The sequence below is a fragment of the Eschscholzia californica genome, unplaced genomic scaffold (genome assembly GCF_041429995.1).
Source record: "Eschscholzia californica isolate CP2 unplaced genomic scaffold, dmEscCali1.0.p SCAF_3, whole genome shotgun sequence".
NCBI classification, from domain to species: domain Eukaryota; kingdom Viridiplantae; phylum Streptophyta; class Magnoliopsida; order Ranunculales; family Papaveraceae; genus Eschscholzia; species Eschscholzia californica.
In genome coordinates, this window is record NW_028238420.1 from 25030138 (window position 1) to 25050704 (window position 20567).

General features: G+C 36.7%; 1 protein-coding gene across 1 annotated transcript; it reads left to right on the plus strand.

Annotated features, from left to right (window-relative positions):
- The first annotated feature begins 1288 nt into the window (after positions 1–1288).
- On the plus strand, positions 1289–9515 carry LOC147549172 (elongation factor P (EF-P) family protein). The gene is made up of 13 exons (XM_086671250.1): positions 1289–1531; positions 1889–1964; positions 2053–2199; positions 2899–2929; positions 3053–3066; positions 3234–3284; positions 3359–3428; positions 3803–3869; positions 3976–4043; positions 5851–5974; positions 6728–6767; positions 7873–7940; positions 9019–9515. Exons 1-13 carry the CDS (start codon positions 1356–1358, stop codon positions 9029–9031), a joined length of 945 nt encoding a protein of 314 aa, XP_086527376.1. The 5' UTR covers positions 1289–1355; the 3' UTR covers positions 9032–9515.
- Positions 9516–20567: the final 11052 nt, after the last annotated feature.

Below are 20567 nucleotides of genomic sequence, written 5' to 3' on the forward strand. Positions count from 1 at the left end.
TTGAGTTCGAAACGTTTGTTGAAAAATTATTATTTAGGCTATGACATTTGCTTGACTTTGAAACTTTTGTTGAAAAATTGCTTGAATTCGAGTAATTGAACTAGCATGAGTAGTAAGCTTCCTATATTCATGTTTCACAAAAAAAAAGTTCATAACGACATATCTATTTGTAGGTCTGTTGAGGCAAATTGGAGAATGATGTTGTAATAGTTTAATCTCATTATAGTTATTCGTTGAATCTTGGTGAGAATAGTTTTATTGGTGTTTTCAACGACTAATTTTGGTCGAAGTTCCTAAAGAATGCAAAATTTGAATGCGTATGGATGTAAAGTGTCAACACTCCGATTGTACGTAACACAATTTGAAATAAAGTGGGTTTTTGTTTCTTGCATTCAGTGTTATATTGTTAAATATCTACTTTGCAAAGCAGGTAGATTCTTCCATAGTGTAAAAAGTATGAAATGTTAAAATAGCATATGATGTTTATACAGTTTTACTTTTACATTATACTTGGAATTCAATGTTAACATCAATGCTTGAAAATGATTGATTTTGTACTCGGATCTACTCCTTGATTTCGTAAGGATGTCCCAACCATTAATTCTGCTAAGTGAGGATCCTTTCCCGTAAAGGAGACATCACTTATATGTAATAGGCATATATTTATTATACTTCGAGCAATGGAAAATCAATTTAGTGGACTTTTTTTTTTGCAATGTGTAACTTTCTTACATGTTTTATAATATCGTCCGTGCCCTATGGGCACGGGTTATACCTAGTATATATATATATATATATATATATATATATATATATATATATATATATATTTGGAATTGCATGGAAGGTGATCTTTCTATTTGGAATTGTATTGCGGCTTGTGATTTCTTCATTTTTTAATGTTACTCAGTAATTCAGATGCCTAACTCAGACCATGGCTTAGGCTTCATGAGGCTTGTATTCTAGATGAAGTAGATGAGATAACTAAACCATGGCTTAGGCTTCATGAGGTTTGTATTATAGACGAAAGAGATGAAAGGGAGAATGAAAATTAGGGGGCTATGTTTGATCAAGTCAATTTTAAGGCTAAAAAACAAATATGTTATTTTAACATTTCATACTTTTTACACTATACCTGCTTTGCAAAGTAGATATTCCCCAAAGCCGCTGCCTTTTTTTAACGACCCTACTCTACCCGATTTAGACTAGATTAGAGGTGTCGGGGCGGCAATAACACTATTGGTAGGCGCCTTTAAAAGTTTCGTGGGGTAAGAACTAAAACAGTAATCCATCTTCGTTGAATCTCTCTGGTTCTTCTCTCTAGATTATTCCTCCTTTCCTCATCTCTTCCTTTAATGGCTTCACTAGCTCTTAGAAACCCTAGTTCAAAGCGTTTGCTCTCTATCTCCTCTCCTATATGTAGAGGAGCTCTATTCAGTAACTTCTCAATCTCTGAATCACTTTCTAGTAAGGAGATAGTCGTCTCAGATGTGGTTCCATGGTGGAGATCAATGGCCACATTTACACGAACGTGAGTTGAATATGACTTTAACTTATTAGCAAATTTCTTTACACTACTTACTCATATTGAATCGAGATTTTAGCTCATATTGAAACTTCATAGGGTTTATCTGTTTTTGACCTAATCTGGATTCAATTACTCTGCTCACTCACATTTTTGTTATAAACCTTTCAGTATTTATGCCTATTCTTCAATTAGGTTTATATTGCTATGAAATTTCTTCTGTTAGGTTTTCCTTCATTTTTAATATAAAGTTTAATTTTGTATGGGTTATTAGAGTAACAGAATTTGGTTAAGTTCCCTGATATTTGGACTGTTTATAAAAAAGAAAATCTCCTTTTGACGTTTTCCTTGATTTTGATATAGGAAACCTCACGGAAATGTGGGAACTATCGGACACGTTGATCATGGGAAAACTACACTGACTGCTGCAATTACAAGGGTTTGTTTTACTTAAGAACGAAATTGTTGTCTTGTTTTGTGTTTCTTAAACGATGATGTTTGTACCGTTGGTACCTTTATTTACTCAGACATCTTCTTCTTCGGCGACGACGAGATTGATCACCACTCTTACCACATCCTCCTCCTCCACTAATACCCGCTCTCTTCCTCAACCTACCCTCTCTACTCCGTGGTCCGCCTCCCAACGCCGTGGAGTTAAAGTCCTCGGAACTGACGTACGTCTCTCTCTCTCTATCAATTTGCTTTATTGAATTCAATATTATTCTTCTATTATATGTCCAAGAAGAATTAGAAATGCAAACCCTTACTTGTTATTAGATTTTAAGCTCAAAGTTCTTAACTATGACATCAAGTTCTACTTCAATCATTAACAATATGAGACTTTGGCTGAAGCTGTGATGCTTTTGAGAGATATTGGATTGGTTGAAAGAGTAAAGATTGTCTTTTTTTTTTCATCTGTCATTACTTGATCCCAAATCAAAGCACCAATCCTCTATATAGATCAACTATCATTTTAAAGATGAGCTAACATTCAAGGCACACTATGGAACAATTTATTTTGATCATAACTATCTAATTATGGTTGATCAGTTGGAAATCACGAATCTATATTTGAACTTATCGTAATCCCATCTTCGAGTTGCCACATTAGGAATATGTTAAAAATCCCAAAAATCTGATAGGAAATGCTTTCTCAACTGATGTGGTACTATGGCAGCTGAAGTGGGATAGCACATTTGGACTTTGTTCTCCATTTCAACTGCCAAGCCATTTTGACAAGCATTTTGGGTAAATGTTTTTTGGTGGGGTAGCATTACGAAACCACCTTTGATGTGTTTGTTAGATGCCCCCCAAACAACTATTAATCTGTTTTGTTTGAATAAGTTATCGATAATTCAATCTGTTGGTTGCAGGTCAGAAATGGGAATGTCATCCAAAGGAAAGGTTAAATTCTTATATGTTATCATTGCTCTTGTTCACTTCTCTTTGTAAATCAAATCGAATTCAACACTTACTGATGTGCTTTTTTTCTTTCATATACAATCAATGTGGATGTACATACTTCAGGACGTATTTACCAGGTAAGGAGTTCGTTATTAGTTTCTTGCTAATATTGTTAACTGAAAGAAGAAAAAAATCCTAGTTGTTAGCTGTTCTTTCATAGTTTTTAGCTTTGCCACTTATTGTCATGTTATTTATTTTATGCAAAACTTGGTCGAAGCTTTATATAGTGTATAACTGGTTTTAGGTGTTGAAAGCACAACATACACAACAAGGAAGAGGAGGAGCAACGATACAAGTTCGTACCCGCATACTAAGCATTGAAGTTACTTTTTTTTTCTTGAGTAAAAATATAATTTTGAGACATTGTAGGTGGAGCTCCGTGATGTTGATAGCGGGAATAAAGTAACTGAAAGATTTCGTACAGATGAGGCCATCGAGAGTATGTCTTAATTTCCAATAATTTCTTATCTAGTTAGTTTGAAGGAGTTACTCTCTTTAACATAGTAAGTAGAAAAAAAGGCAAAACAGACACACCATTGTACACATATGGGTATGTACACATATGTTGCTGCATCTTATGGTCTTACCATGATTATGTGCAAATACCCAGATATTCATACAAAAACTTCCATTTTATGCTTTTGTCCTCTTCTCCACTGTTGCTGACATATGATGCATTTTTTGATGCCGAGTTGTTGTTTGCAGCAGAATAGTTATGCAAAAGGTTATTGCAAGTATTATATTAAGCTATATCTAAACTGAAAATTTGTTTAGTAATGGATATATTATTAATTTTCCTTTTAATTATTGCAGAAGTTTATGTTGAAGAAAAAGCATTCACATTTTTGTACACGGAAGGTGACTCTGTAATGATAATGGAGTGAGTTGTTTGAACTTCTTTTGTTTTCCTTGATCAGTTACTTCTTGTCAAGTTGTGTATGTCAAACAAATTTACTCAATGAACTTGTTGCTTGTCTTCTTTACAGCCCTAATACATTTGACCAAATGGAAGTGCCCAAGGACTTGTTTGGCAAGGCGGCTGCTTATCTAACAGGTAACAGCTTCAGTTTACGGGAATTAGGTGTGCCATATTTTGTAACAGAAATACTGGATCCTAACCTTAATCTATCTAGTTGTTCCCAATATATTATATCCCCTTCAGAAGTGCTTGAGAATGTGAGATACGGTAACTAATGAGCTACGTGCAACCTGGTCGATTATATAGTCCACTACAATCCATCACTTTAAATTTTTCAAAGAAAAGAAAATTTTTGTTTCGTTTATTAGGGGAGAAATCTACAACCTCAAAGTTAGGAACAATTATAACCCACTTCCTTTTCTAAGATTGACGATTTTTATATGTATAATGCACATATCAAATATACAGGAGAAGCTACTAAGCTCCTCTTTATGGGTCTACAGATACTCGTATTAGATATTACAAGGTTCACTTCGTATGGAGATGTTTTTCTCGATATCTAGATCATTATCTCCAAATTAGTTTGTTTTGAAACATTATACTCTATAACTCTAGTATTCTGTAACAAGTCTACATGTAGCTCAGTGAAGGGCAACTGTGACAGTAGCATTCAGACCTAGGAAAAGAAGAGAGGGAGAAAAGAGTAGCTCGAACCAATTAGGTGGACTCACAAAGACAACATGTTTAATTCAGGAAAAATAAGAGACACCTTTAATATTAAGTTGCATATGCCTTATACTTGATTACCTTTAACACTAGAGCCAAAATCTACAATCTACTATACTCCTAGGGTAAATAACTCAAGACTCTCGCTTATTTGTGCACTGGGCCAAGCAATTATAGTAACTATTTGTTTGGTCATGGATGATAAATCACCTTAGATGGAGTGACAATCAGCGTCTGCTTGTTTCCCCTACAAGTTAAAACAGGATATCTTTCAACAAAAATAGCAGTTTGATTTTGACAATGTGAGGTTATTTACATCTATCTGATGTAGGACAGAAATGGGAAGCTGGAATTAAGGAAGAAAATAACTTGATTATATTATAGATGTAAGAAATAAAGCACTAGTATCACACTAGTACAAGACATTAAAGAGACACTAAAAGACATTAAAACTTTGAACATGGTGGAACCATTTTGGATTAGGCACACATCATTCAAGATTCCAAGTGGGCCCTTCATCTAAGACATGCCAAATCAGAACTTGGGCCTTAGAATCTTTCTTTTGACGCCTCCGATACACCTTTGGTGGTTGTTGCTGCCAGTTATCTGTATCACTATCTTTGTAGAAAAATGAAAAATCGAACTACTTCATCAAACTTGGGACGCACATTATATTTCGTGGAGTATGAACCAGTTTTGATTCTCTGTATCCCGCAACATGCTATACCTTACAACATCACCCACTTTTTTTGCTTTTTCGATTAATCATAATAACCATTAGTAACTTTATTTCTACAACTACTTATTTTGTAATTTTAAGTTGTATTTATGCGGAGTGCTACAATGAAAAGAGTTTGACTTAAAGTGTCACTGCATTGAGGTTTTCCAAAAACAATTGATAAAAGTATGTGGACAATTATAAGATAACATATAAGCTTCTGTCTCAAACTCTAAGTATGAAACTACAGGAAAAAAGCATGTCCATATTTTTTGAAACTTTTTTGATATCAGCGACTGAATGATGTACCAGAATATTGGTTTCCGGGAATGTTCATACTTCTGGTAGTCAATTATTGCTGATTAGGAATTGACGTTCTCCACATTGTAGTATTGTACATTCCATGGGTAGCACCTGAAAGTTACTTCTGGCATCTGGTAGGTAGTTATTCCAATTCTACGTTTGCCTATTTGTTAAGATCTTAACAATTACTAACAGATGACATGAAGGTAAGCTTGCAGCTGTTTGATGGAAAACCAATGTCGGCATCAGTTCCAAGTAGAGTGACATGTACTGTTGCTGAAGCAAAAGGTCATATGAAGGGTCTGACTGCCACACCTCAGTACGTTTAGTACTTTAAACCTAATGTTCCACTTATGCATTTATTTGAAATAATAATAATATTCATGCTGAACATATTGAAATACTAGTAAGAACGTACTACGTGAGATTATCAAAATTCCTATTCATGTTACAGTTTAGAAACTTAGACCAGTGTTACCACAAAGCAACACACCAAGTGCATGTGCATCTTTGCGGGTATTGAAACCTTTCTAGAATTTGGGTGTCAAACATGGTACACCACCAACTCCAATTCTCCACCCCTTAAAGGTTGACACTTTCAAGGGTTGATTGTTAACTTTATCTTTTTGAGAATACTGGTATGCACGTAGGTGGGGCTGTGGAGGCTTACTAAAATACCCTTTTATGCTAGAACCTCATACCAGCGATATTGCAAATACGAATGTATACTCAATTTTGTAGATGTTGAAACTCGTTTTTAGTTTAATGTATTTGTTATTTAATACATTAAAAAAATATCACAATATCTGATGTGATGCTCAGTTTGACACATGTTGTGCTTTGTTGTTGATATTTTAGGATATTCGGCCTATTTTTTGGCTGGCCTGTTCAAAGTCTATTCTATGAACACCAGTCAGAAGTAAAATAAACAGATTTAATTCCTTATATGAAGATATTGCAATTTCTCTCAATTTATTCATTGGTGGCATTGAATTAGTTGTTTTCCATTGTATGGTGCCACTAGTTTTCTTTTATCAAATTGATTTTTGACTTTGAATTTTCTGCAATACAGGTACAAAAGAGTTTTGCTGGATAATGGCCTCACTGTACTAGTAAGTCTGAATCACGGCATACTATATGCAATATATGTTTGTTACATAATGCAGTATCATTCTACAAGAACGTACTGCTGGATAATTGAGCTACCTACAAACTTTTTTATTTATTTATTTATTATATTACTATGTAAGCAGTTGCGATCCGTGGTTTCGTCTAAATAATTGGTCACTTCAACCTACCTGGGCAATTACATGACAAAGCATATTATATATCATTCTTGTAGATTGATAAGTCCTGGGGTCCATAATTGCAGCCAATCTATGTAACCCAATTATTTTTGGACCATCCTCAGATTGGATTTTCACGTAAACAATAAATTGAGACAATCATGAAACTTTTTAACACAGTGAACAATAATCCTTAGCATATATCACCCTTGGAACAATTAGCTACCGAGTGTTCCAATTTCAATACTTAAGGCTTATATTCTGCTGCAGCGCTACTGGCAGTCTTGGTTACTGGACAATAGTTCTAATCTGCACCCTGGCGGCTGCTTCTCTCTAGCTCTCTTTGGAGTTTATTAAGCATATTTCGAATTATAGCCCTCATGGTCATTTTCTATGATGCAACTTGTATATGAAATGTGCAAAAGAGACTTATATCGCTTGTCATTACAAGTTTACAACTTATTTCTGGAGTTCTTACCTCAAAATTAACAAGTAAAAAACTTCTGATTTTATGAATATCGCTGTTGGAAAGGTAAAACCCTCATAAAAAGAGTTGTTGAGTGGTAGTATTCTAGGTTTTCTTTGGGGATTAAATGTAGGGATCATACTAGTTTATCACTGTGACATATGTCTATACGTTCTGCGACAGTAGCGGATTCGGATGTCAATTTTAGGATCATCCTACGACCCCGACCTACTTGTACGATTTATTAGAAGGCCAAATGGTCAGATATCCTTGTTTGTGCTATAAAAGTTGTCTGTGTTTTAAGTTCTTCGTGACTGAATCACTCTACAGTTCTACATATGAACACTTGGTTAAAACTTACTCGGACCTCTTCATTCTACACCTTAAATTTGCAAATGGATTTTTGTTGCAATTCTGCTACATGGTTCTGATATTTGTTTTTCTGTTTTGTATATAACAACACAGGCACCTCCTTTCCTTGAAGCTGGTGATCAGATAATTATTAATACCACTGACGATTCTTACATCACTCGGTAAGCCTTTCTATACATCAATTTTTGTTGTTTAGAATTTTATGATAATGTTAAATTGTATCACCCCAAAAGTTTAAATTTGTTGTCAAGAGTACTACAGCTATCGCCAGTGGCGGGCTGAGAAATAGGGGGCCTAGTGCGAAATTTTATTTGGGGCTGTTATAAGATAGTATAAAACGTAACCACATTTTGTATACGTAATGCAATAAAGAAAAATTCTGAATGATTTGAAGTAGATAAGATTCTATTATGTCTTAGGTAAATCTAAATGAGCATGGTAACTATGATTTTGGTGCTCCAAAGTACTTAAGCAAGAACTTTAGGCACCAATTTCAAAACCTTCAAGAAAAAACTTAAAACCTACTTCTGTATATACACGTAATAATCTTTATGTAGAAAAACGGGACACAAAAGTGAAAGCACTGAACTTCAAACTCCATAATCACTAGCCTATAAATGCATCAACTGAGGTACTTATAGTTGACTATTAAAAAATTTGGAAGGTAGGAGTGAGTATGAGTTAGTCGTTAAGCAAGGGGCTTACCAACTAAACTTACAATTCATTTCTTATAATGGTTTCGACTTTCAAAATTTTATTTATTAGTTAGTGGTGTGAGGGGGTCCTCGACTCTTGGAGATGATCAGCTTGTTGTTTGAGGGGGGTAGGTGCCGTGCCGTCGCACCTATAGCACCCCATCTCCCGCCCCCCTGGCTGTCGCTGCAGATAATCAAACATGTCATGAGTAGTCACTGAATTACCAGCTGCATGAAAATACTTTCATGGTATCTGATCTTGACCTAGATAACCAGTTTTATTTTAACATGAATTATACGAGTCGAGATCTCACACGCGACTACCTCATTTGTTCGAAATTAAGAACTCTCCTGTCAGAAAGGATACTACTCTAAATCTCTAACTGTAGGACCAAAGAGTATCTTGTAGTTTACAAATTATACGGGCTCACCACATTATCAGTTGCCTTGGTAAATTCAGAATATTTTAGTTATAATTTTTTTTTTGTCACGATTTTTATGGAATTTTACTTGACGTGGTAACACAAGTTATTTGTTTCTCTAGAGCGAAGGAGTAAGTTATGTGGGGGTCAAAATGAAGCTGCTGCAATATGAGTACATATCTCTCAGGGCTAAAAACAGTTTTTTCTGAGCACAATTCATAGGGTATCTACTACTTCACTTAGATAATGAACTTCAATTGAATAAGGATAGTGGAGAATATGTTATATCTTACTTCTGACCATTTTTTTGTGATGTTAAGAGAATAATGCCTCACCCGGAGAAGGTGAAATCTAGGGTTTTCGATAAACCATTAGTGGATGTCTGGCGTATACGAGCATAGGGAAGTAAAAGCTTCTTGTTAGGATGTTCCTAGTAACTTTTTGTGATTTGTTATGAAATTTGGTAAAGAATGGCATATACAAACAAAAACAATGCTTAAGATTTAATTTTCAAAAAAAAAAAAACAATGCTTAAGATATTTATGTGTTCTTATGTTATACATTCGAAACCAAACTACACTTCCGTTAAATTTTATATCTGAAGTGATTTTTGTTGAAATAGAAGTCTACAAGAATTGATGGAGTTGTTTTTGGTTTTTATTGCTAGTTGACATTGTGAAGGCCCCCAATATTTAGCGCCTGGAGTCAAATTATCAAGTAAAATTCTAAAGGGGGATCTTGATATTGACCCCATTTAAATGTTAATATTTAAATGTTAATATTAGGATGACACTCAGGCTGAAGAGCCAATTTAAACCTGTTTTTTTGTTAAAACTCTAATATGTTTCGCAAAATTGTGGCAAAATATTGTAAAACTGTGGCAAGCTGTCGCAAATTAAAAATTTGTATAGAGATTTGAAGATTAAAAAATTGGGTAATCTTTCTTAGGAGATTTAACTAAGTTTCCCTATTTTAAAAACACCTAATATAAACCCCTACTTTTTGAAAAAGGCGCTGCAATAAAGACGAAAATTTTGGCTTTCAACAAAAAGAAAATTGTGAAATTGGCGAAGACGCGTGTAAAAGTTGATGATTATACCCTTGTTTATATTTATAAATTCTGATCAACTCCTTCTGAGCTGAAGAAAAATCTATAAATTCAAGGGTTTTTTGAGCTTACCCCCTAACAATTGATTGGTAATTGAGTTTATCCCCTTTAGTAATTGGTAATTGAGCTTACCCCCTTGAATTTAGATTTTTTGTCAAAACTACTAAGGATGTGTTTGATATGTGATAATAAAATCAGAAAGTAAATGATATATGAACAAAATCAATCTTTACTAATCATATTCCTGGCCAAATCAAACAATAAAATGAGGTAGAATCCCTAATTTGAATCGTATTGAAGAATAGTCGTTCTTGGTAGTGGCAATTATTTCACGTACGTCAAACATAGCCTTTGTGTTTTTGTCACTAATAGTAAGTCTAAGGGGGTAAGCTCAATTACCCATTATTGAGGGGGGTAAACTCAATTACCAATTAGTGACGAGGGGGTAAGCCCAAAAAATCTTAAATTCAAACAAAAATGGGTTTTTTGAACTTACCCCCTCGTCATTAATTAGTAATTGAGTTTACCCCTCAATGATGGGTAATTGAGGTTACCCCTTAGACTTATTATTATTGATAAGGGTTATTTCACAAGAGACCCCCTACTTTGTGACTAGCTTCTCGCGTAGCCCCCTACTTTATAAAAAAAAAACAGATAGCTCATTTTTCCGTTACTGTTAAATGTCTGTTAACTCTCTCTCCTCCATCTAATCACCTCTCTCTGTCACATCATCTTTCTGGCCACCTCATCATTTTCTCTGATAATGTCGTTGGCCGGTCAAATTTTTTTTGTCTTTTTTTCTCTCTCTCTCCACTTCACCTATCTCTTCTTCGGTGACCTTCAAACATAAAAAAATTTCTCTCCCCTCTCTCTAAACACTCCGGTGAATCGCCGGAGTGTTTAGAGAGAGAGAGGTTTTTATGTTTAAAGGTCGCCGACGGAAAAAAATTTCGGTCGGAGAGTTTCACCGAAGAAGAGAGAGGTGAGGTGGAGATAGATAGAATTTTTTTTTAAGTATAAAGGTCGCCGAAAGTTTTGACCGGTCGACGACCTTATCCCAGAAGATGATGAGGTGGCTAGAGAGATGACGTGGCAGAGAGAGGTGATGAGATGGAGGAGAGAGAGTTAACAGACATTTAACGGTAACGGAAAATAGGGGCCATCTCGGTATTTTTTATAAAGTAGGGGGCTACACGGGAAGCTGGTCACAAAGTAGGAGGTCTTTTGGGAAATAACCCTACCGATACAAAACAAAAAATTGTGTTTGACGTACGTGAAATAATTGTGACTACCAAGAGCAATTATTCTTCAATATGATTCCTAGTAGAGATGCCACCTTATTTTATTGTTTGATTTGGTCGGAAATATGATTAGTATAGATTGATTTTGTTTATATATTATTTAATTTATGATTTTATTATTACATGCCCAACATGCCCTTAGTAGTTTTGACAAAAAATCTAAATTCAATCGGTTAAGCTCAATTACTGATTATAGAATAGGATAAATTCAATTACCAATTAGTTTTGAGGGGGAAAGCTCAAAAAGACCCAGCAAAAATCAAAGCCTCTCATTCCCTCTTGATCAGGACAAGTGACTGATTTCTTCCCACTATATTTCTTCCTAATTTTTCCTTTAACCAATCCTCTTCCTCTTCTTCTTTTCTTCCATAGACATGAACAAGGTCGAATTGTTCATCAGGCATTCTTCCAAGTGTTCTCCAAGATGCGCAACAACATTGTGGTGAATTGGAATGAACCCTTCAGTTAATCAATTTGAGTTCAATAAATTCCTTATATTGTTCTCTCACTCTATCACTAAGTTTCGAATACAGAAGCATCCTTTTAGTGTTTTGTATCAAGAAAATCAAGAGTACTAGAATGATTTCGAGTGATAGAAAAGGAAATTATGAAGCAACATGGGTTTGAGTTTCTTTAATTTCGTCTAAATGGATCAACAAATTTCAATCTTTAAGTCATCTTATGTTGTTTGCTTAGTTTGTTTCAAATCATTTGCTAGGTTTTGGTGATCTTCCCATGACCAAGGTGATTATGATATATTAAGTTGTCTAACAAGATGGTGATGGCTTAACTGGAGATGTAATAAGAGAAGGCAAATTTTATGGAAGACTTGAACAGGGGGCATTTCGTCATGTCATACATGGACATTAACCCAAAGGGAAGTTTTAAAGGTGGATGTGGTAAGTGTATTTGGAGCCAATTATAGGCGCCGCTTGTATTCATGATGGTTACAAACGTCATCTCCCAAAACAGGCACTCCCACACTTTTTTTCAACTTTAACAGGTGAATTAGAGCCGTTTTGGTTACAAAATAAGTCAAGTCCACCGATCCTAAAGGGGTTAATACCTATTGAATATAACTCAAATTAGTGGACTCTGGTCATAAATTCTGGTTCAAGTCCACCAAATTCAATTCCAATTTCAACTCTAAAATATTGTTATTGAATTCGATAGAACGTGAGCGAATTTTTAAAATATTAGGGGCACCTATAACCAAACACAGTCAAAGGGGGGTGTAGGGGCGCAAATAACACTTAACAATTCAATTAATTAACTTCGTTTAACGGTTTTTGCTCCAATGGATGCATATATCAGTTGTAAAAATGCGAGGGTGTAGTCTTAATATTGACATATAAATGGGGTGAATGTCAAAATCTCTCTAATGATATCGAAAAGTGGTATTCTCGGTTATCTTCTTGATGGTGAAGATCCACATCCAGATGATGAACTTCACACTGAAGTTAGTTGGGTGTTTTTGTAGTTTTTAGAAAATGGATCGAAACTCTGAGTTTAAAAATAGGACCTCTCATCTTTTAGGACAAACCTGGTATGCTTATGTTGACTTGGCTAACATGTTGTGATGTTTGGTTGAGATGATGCGATGGTAAGACACCGATTTTGATGAGAGGCACGTGTTGATGGTCGTTAGGAGGATAATACTTGATGATTGTGTATCTGATGAAAATGAAAGATCTTTTGACATTTAATGTTGGTGTATAGATGGTTATTAAGAGGATAATATCTGATGAGATGCACGTGTTGATAGTCGTTAGGAGGACAATATCTGACGCCTTGTATCGTTATATCTTTTGATCGTGTCACCCGGTCGTTTTGAATTCATCGACGAGCCTTATAATAGATCATGCGTATTCATGGAGGGCACAAGTGCTTATTTTTGTCATGGCCTTTCTTGTTGTCTGTCTCACCCTTCCTCTACGAAACACCGGTATGGCTTTCTATATGACTTTCTCTGATCTTGATTTGACCATTGAAAACCTTCACGTCCAGGTGCAGGGAGAAGGTTTTGTAAGAACTTTTTGTTTGAGGCATCTGACTCGTCTTGCAAATCAAGAACTTCTCCTCAACGCTCGTCTTTTCTGTCGTTGGTGCAACCTGTGAGAGGCGTTCTTAACGATTCCAGACCCGTTGATTTTGAAGTGATGGGATATCTTGTTCGTTTGAGTGAAGGGGCAGGCTTGTAGTTGTGGTGATTTTTGCTTCTGTCACTCTAATTGATCCTCCTCCCGGCATTATCTTTGTCATCTTCTTTTTCTTCTTCATCTGATGTGTAAACATGATGATTTTTGATAGCCTATGCACGTGTTTTTCTAAATTATTCTTTCCTCTGATTATCTTCTTGCGATATGGTCCTTGCATAACATTCTTATACAAATGATCACTGTTAGCGAGTTTGTTCGGATCATGTATGGTCTATGCTTACTAGATGATGAACCCTAACTAACTAAAATGCAGCGCTTCTCCGAATTTTCCTTCAACACAGAGGACGTATTATATAATAGTTGACCTGCATGATTTCATGGCTTGACTTGCCTAAGTAGGGCTCCGATTTTTGCATGCGAAGCAGAGCTTGTTGTTTGTTCAGAGGGTCTGCGAAGTAGGGCTTTGCTTTTTTTTTAGGGGGTCTGCGAGGCAGGGCTTTGCTTTTCCGGATTGAGGTTCGACTAGGGTTCTCCCTTAGCTGCACTTTGGCAGGGCTTAATTTTTGGTGGTCGGGTTATCGTTTGGCCCCATCCCAGCTTACTTTTTAACGAGGTTCGACTAGGGCTCCCCCTTAGGCATGCGCTTTGGCAGGGCTTAATTTTTGGTGGTCGGGTTATCGCTTGAGCTATCCGGGCTTACGTTTTAACGAGTTTCAACAAGGGCTCCCCCTTAGGCTGGCGTTTTGGCATGGCTTAATTTTTGGTGGTCGGGCTATCGCTTGGGCTATCTGGGCTTACGTTTTAACAAGGTTCGACTAGGGCTCCCTCTTTGGCCTGTGTTTTGGCAGGACTTAGTTTTTAGTGGTCGGGTTATCGCTTGGGCTATACGGGCTTATGTTTTAACGAGGTTCTACTAGGGCTCCTTATTAGGCCTGCACTTTGGCGGGGCTTAATTTTTGGTGGTCGGGTTATCGCTTGGGCTATCCTGGCTTACCTTTTAACGAGTTTCGACTAGGGTTCCCCCTTAGGTCTGCGCTTTGGCATGGCGTAATTTTTGGTGGTCAGGGTTATCACTTGGGTTATCCGGGCTTATGTTTTAACGAGGTTCGACTAAGGTTCCCCCTTTGGCATGACTTAATTTTTGGTGGTCGGGTTATCGCTTGAGGTATCCGGGCTTATGTTTTAACCAAGTTCGACTAAGGTTCCCCCTTTGGCATGACTTAATTTTTGGTGGTCGGGTTATCGCTTGAGGTATCCAGGCTTATGTTTTAACCAAAGTCAACTAGGGCTCCCCCTTAGGCATGCGCTTTGGCAGGGCTTAATGTTTTGCGGTCGGGTTATAACTTGAGCTATCCGAACTTTCATTTATATCTCTGATTATGGCAAACAAATAGTCCTCTTGAGGTTAATTTTTTTTAAACATGCTTAATTACGTATATAGATATGCATCACTTGCCCCCCCCCCCCTTAATTTCAAGAGGTGTTTAAGTAGTGTGGAATATCTTACTTGCCTTTGTTGTCTCTCTTGGTGAATGCCAACCTGAGATATTTGGCATTCCACGGTTGAGGTAATATGTTCTTTGAGGCGCCTTGCAGGATGTACGCTCCTGGGTGCCAACACGTATATTATCTCGTAAGGGCCTTTCCAATTTGGGAAGAGGTTTGCGGTCACAAGCCTTTTGATGAACTTGGAATTTCTCCAGACCATGTCGCCCAACATGAACTTTCTTTCATACGGGCTTTATGTTTTTTATCATTATGTTTTTGAAGGTGAGATTTGGGCCTCTGCTTGGTCTTAAACCTCCTCTAAGATCGAGATGTTCTCTTATGAGCTCCTCGTTCTTTTCTGGATCGAAGTATTTTATCCTTAAGTTAGGCTTTCCTATTTCGACAGGCAGAACAACCTCCATTCCGTATACCAATTTATAGGGTGTTCCCCCGTAGCCCTTCGAAGGGTGGCGAGGTAGGCCCATAGTACGCTAGTGAGTTAATCTACCCAATTTTTCCATTTTCATGATATTTAGTTTTAATGTTATGCAAGGGGTTTTTGTTGGTTACCTCGACTTGTCCATTTCCAGCAGGGTTACTTACGCTGAGGGAAGCTGCCTTTACCGCGTATTCTACTAAAAACTATTTCAGTGCGTCGTTGTTGAATTGTAGGCCGTTATCCATGACTAGGATCCTCGGTGCTCTGAATCGAGTAAACAAGTTGCTCCAGAAAACTCATATTATGTCCCCAGCTTGCGTCATCACCATTGCAATCACTTCTACCCACTTGGTGAAATAGTCAACTATAACAAGCAACATCGTCTTCCCTCATGTTCCTTCTGGAGTGGTTGGGGTTGAATATTTCTTGATGTCGGTCGAGTACTTCTGGCATATCTCGCAGTACTTTATGCACTTGATGCAGTCCTTTACCATTCTCCGCTAATAATATCCAGTGAGTGTTAACTGTTGTTGTAACATCCTTAGTCCGACATGATTTCCAGCATGACCTTCGTGCACTTCTCTCTTAACGTACTTTTGTTTGTCTTTCACCAGAAATCTACATAAGGGGTGCTTCAAGGATCTTTAATACAGTAGGTCTTCGATCATCGTGTACATGGGACCGTCTCGTTTTAAGCACTTGCATGGCTTCATTTGAGTCTGCGGGGAGTTCTTCTGTTTTAAGGTATTTGATCAAGGGGGACATCCATGTTTCCTCTTGTGCCTCTCTGATTGCCAGTACCACTATTGCCCTGTCGATGCTTTTCTTTTCCAATGTTTCGAACGACACCCATAGTAGAGTAGCTTGTCCTTTAATCATCTTTGATAAAACATCGGCTATCGAGTCTTCTTCTCTTGAGATCTATGTTGTGGAAGGCGCACGTCAGCGTCGCTTGCGACCAAAGCGCTAGGTCATCACCTCTTTTATAGGCGATTTCCCCTGGTTTCCCTAGGTAGCGACTAGAGACACTTAAGCGAACGCCTTTAGTCGCCTCAGGGAAGGGGGCCCAGGTTTAAGGCGATTAGGTGGGTGCCATCAAAATTTTTAGAATTTTTCAATCAAGCCCAACCGAATTGTTTTCAACTTCAACTCAAAACACTTCCTCTCTAACCAATTTCCTAAAACGAACCAGTTCGCTTTGTGCCCTAGCTTTGTTGTTCTTCACCTTTCCTCCTAAGGACTCTCTTCTTCTTGTCCAAAGGTAACTTTTCAACTTTTATTTTCTTCTTCTTTACTTTATTATTCTTCTACTTCACTTTTCCTCTCTAGTCTCCACGGTTTGACTCCCTCTCTCTCTAAGTCTAACAAAATTTGTTTTGTTCTTTTACTTACTTCTTCTTCTTTAAATCTTCATTATTAGTTTATTACTTCATTAATGCTTGTTTAATACTAGTAGTGAAACATACTTTAATACTTGTTTTCTTCATTAATACTACTTGTTTTCTCAAATCAGAACTCAATTTTTTTATATAATATGTTTTTTTTGTGGCTCTTTTACTTGTTTTCTAATGTAGATTATGTAGTATACACTAAACACTTAATTACTTAGTGAATTTTAGACTGTTTGCCTCTTTGTTTGTTTATGAAATATGAATAATGAATGATGTGTACTTGTTTATGATCTATCATTTAGTGATATGTTTTCTGCGGCTTCAACTGATCGTGTTAAATCGTCGAGTAATCCGGGTTGGGATTATGGACAATCCATGGGTGGTGACAAGAATAAGGTGAAGTGTGACTTGTGTGGATTGATCAGAAATAGAGGAATTAATAGGCATAAGCAACATCTTGTCGGTGGTTATAGAGATGTAAGAGTATGTTCTAAGGTGCCTAAAGATGTGCAAGAAGTGATACAAAAGTATATGGCCGAAGAAAAGAAAAAGAAAGAAAAGAAGACTCGGTTGAGGATGGGTCAAATTGATGGGATCAATATTTATAAATCACCTAGTGCACCTTATGAGGTTGAAGAGGAGTTAGAAGATAATTACATAGATTTAGAAGGTAACCAAGGTACAGGTAGTGGTGGAAGTGGGTCGGGGACACTAATTAGTAGGATGGCTCCAAACCCACCTAAGACACATGGTCAGATGGATAGTTTTTTCGAACCAAATCTCAAAAAGTTAGTACAACATCCTATTGATAATGTGCATACGAGAAGAAAAAAAAATTGACAATGTGGTTGAGTATATGGCTGGGGTTTTTTATGATACCGGGATAGCTTTCAATGTAATCAAGATTGTTAGTTTTGCCATGTAATTCAAGCGGTTGGACAGTTTAGTCCGGGTTTAAAAATCCCTACTTATCATGAGTTGAGAGTTCCATTTTTGGTCAAAGAAGTCAATGCCACCAAGACATGGATATATACATTTATACCCCTCTGAGTTTCTTATGGGTGTACTATTATGACTGATTGGATGACAGATGGAAAAAGTAGATGCATCGTCAATTTTCTAATGAATTATCCAAAAGGAACTTTCTTTCTGAGATCACTTGATGGTTCTGAACATGTGAAGGATGCAAAACTCATCTTCAAACTATTGACTGAAGTCATTGAGGAAGTGGGTCTTGAGAATGTGGTTCAAGTAAGATCTTAACCAGGTTTACTTTACACACCTTAATGTCTGCAAGTATTTATCATGTATATCTTAGTTCTTATTTTGGCATATTTGACTTAATTGTAGGTTGTAACAGATAATGCATCAAATTACAAGCTTGCAGAAAAGTGGTTGGTGGAAGAGAAGAAATGTAATCTTTATTGGACTTCATGTGCAGCACATTGTATGAATATCATGTGTCAAGATATATCAAACATAGCTAGGGTTCACAAAGTTTTACGAGATTATAGGTATATTGTTGTATTCATGTACAACCACGATCAAGTGTTGCATATCATGAGAAAGTTCACTAAGGGAAGAGAGTTGGTGAGGCTTGCAGTAACTAGATTTGCTACTAGTTACTTATCAATGGATATTAGTTTTAATCAAAGAACGGGGTTGAGGACAATGATGCTTTCCGAGGAATGGACTTTGAGAAAATGAGTGAAAATGCAAGAAGGAAAGAGAGTATCAAAGATAATGGGGAAGTCTGATTTCTGGACTAAGTTACATTTATGTCTACAAATCATCTCACCATTAGTAGATATTATCAGGTTAGTAGACCAGGAAGAAAAGTCATGCATGGACTATATTTATCTTGCAATGACTGAGTGTAGGAAGAAGTTAGACACTCTCTGGGAGGTGAAAAATGATGTGGTGATTGAGGAAGTGCTTTGAGTCATTGAGATAGGTGGTATGATCAACTACATCAACCTCTCCATGCAGCATGATTTTATCTTAATCCTTCCATCTAATTTAATCCATCATTGGACCTACCTATAGAAAGTAACTTTGAGATAAAAATAGGGTTGAATGCTTGTATTAAGGCTCTACTCCCAAATTTTGCTACTCGGTCATTGATTTTCGATCAGATTGTCGAATATCGTTCTGCGACTGGAGAAATGGGGGACGAGGAAGCAATCGCAAAAAGAAAAAAGCTAGCACCGGGTATTAAGCAATCAAACTTAATTGGGAACTTTGTATTATCTTTTGTTTAGTTTATTAAAGGATAATTTGTTATCCGCACAATACAGCTCAAGATAGCTTAGTTGGGGATCAGATGTGGTAGAACTTCAGAAGTTTGGTGTAAGAGTATTTGGGCTAACTTGTGCGGCATTTCCATGCGAAAGGAATTAGAATGTCTTTGACCATATAAGTTATGAATACACATCCTTAGAATTTAAAATATCCAAAAGCTCAAATCATTATTTTTATAAGAATGATTATCTCTCGAGTTAACAATTACATACAAAGAAACGAAACAAACTAGATCATCAGAAGTTGAATGATCTTGTATTTGTCCAATACAATAACAAGTTCAAAGATTGTTTTCTGGATCGAATTAGTCCTCGTGGAAGAGATTTGGATCCAATCATTTATTGAAAAATGTTGATCTGGATGAGTGGATTGCTCTATTTAATACAGCGGATGAGTCCGTAGGTGAGACCGATTTAACATATGGGCTTGTTGAAGTGGTTGAGGGAAATGATGGAGATCATATTGGTATGAGCACTGGGTTGAGATCTTATAAGAGGAGAAGAGCACCAAACGAAAGTCGAAGCCAACCGACGGAATCACGTCAACTTGTTGATGTAGACTATGAACCCGAGGTGGGTGAAGATGTCGATCCTTCACCTGTAAAAGATCAAGATGGTGACAAGTCAAACAACAATGGTGGTCCTCATTTAGGATATGATGAGGATATTGACTTTTAGATCTTTACTTGACTTAACTTTTGATTGCCTTGCTTGCTTGTGTTTTTTTAATTAAGTATTTTTTTGAATGCTTTGATGTTACTATTTTAATCGTTAATGTTAGACATTTGGGTGTTTGTTAGTTATTTTTATATTATGTATGTATATATGTACTATTATTTAATATTATGTTTGAAGTTTGTTACCTTTGTCTGAAGCAGTCGACTAAGCGCGCTTAAGCGCGCCAAGGCGAGGCTATGGGTTTGTCACCTCGCATCGCCTCACGCCTCAAACAACATAGCTTAGGATCCACGTATTTTTGAATTTTTCGAACTGTTAAGTTAGACTTTTGACCTTCTCGATATATCTGAGGAGGTCTAATCCTCTAACTTCAAACTCTCCCAGTGTTTGGTTTACCACCAGCTGGGAATCGTTGTAGGCTTGCACGTATCTAATAGGATTACCTTAATCGCTTTTCCTTCGAGCTGAACTCCAATGGCTTTTTCCGAAGATAAGAGCTTCAAAGTGTAGCTCCTCTACTTGAGACACTGAGTAGGTTGACTTGAACTCCCTTTTTTAACGTCAGCTAGGACCTTATGGAAGGTTGAGAAGAAGAACTCCTTTCTTCTTGACTAGATAGATAGTTTGGGAGCTTTTTCTCCAAAATCTACTTCTACTTCATGTTGTAGAGATAGATTTTCTCTTGAGAAAATTCCACATATTTTCTATTCTCTTATGAGTCCTTAGATAGAGAACCCTAGAGTAGAATCATATTCAGATTAAGATTTGATAAGGACCACGGAAAAGATAAGACTCAGAAAACCTATT

Bases quoted from the DNA above. Each gene is read 5' to 3' on its own strand.
- LOC147549172 (XM_086671250.1), top strand. From the start codon at position 1,356: ATGGCTTCACTAGCTCTTAGAAACCCTAGTTCAAAGCGTTTGCTCTCT. The intron at 2,200-2,898 runs GTACGTCTCTCT...TGTTGGTTGCAG, and splicing joins TTAAAGTCCTCGGAACTGAC to GTCAGAAATGGGAATGTCAT. The intron at 5,975-6,727 runs GTACGTTTAGTA...TCTGCAATACAG, and splicing joins GGTCTGACTGCCACACCTCA to GTACAAAAGAGTTTTGCTGG.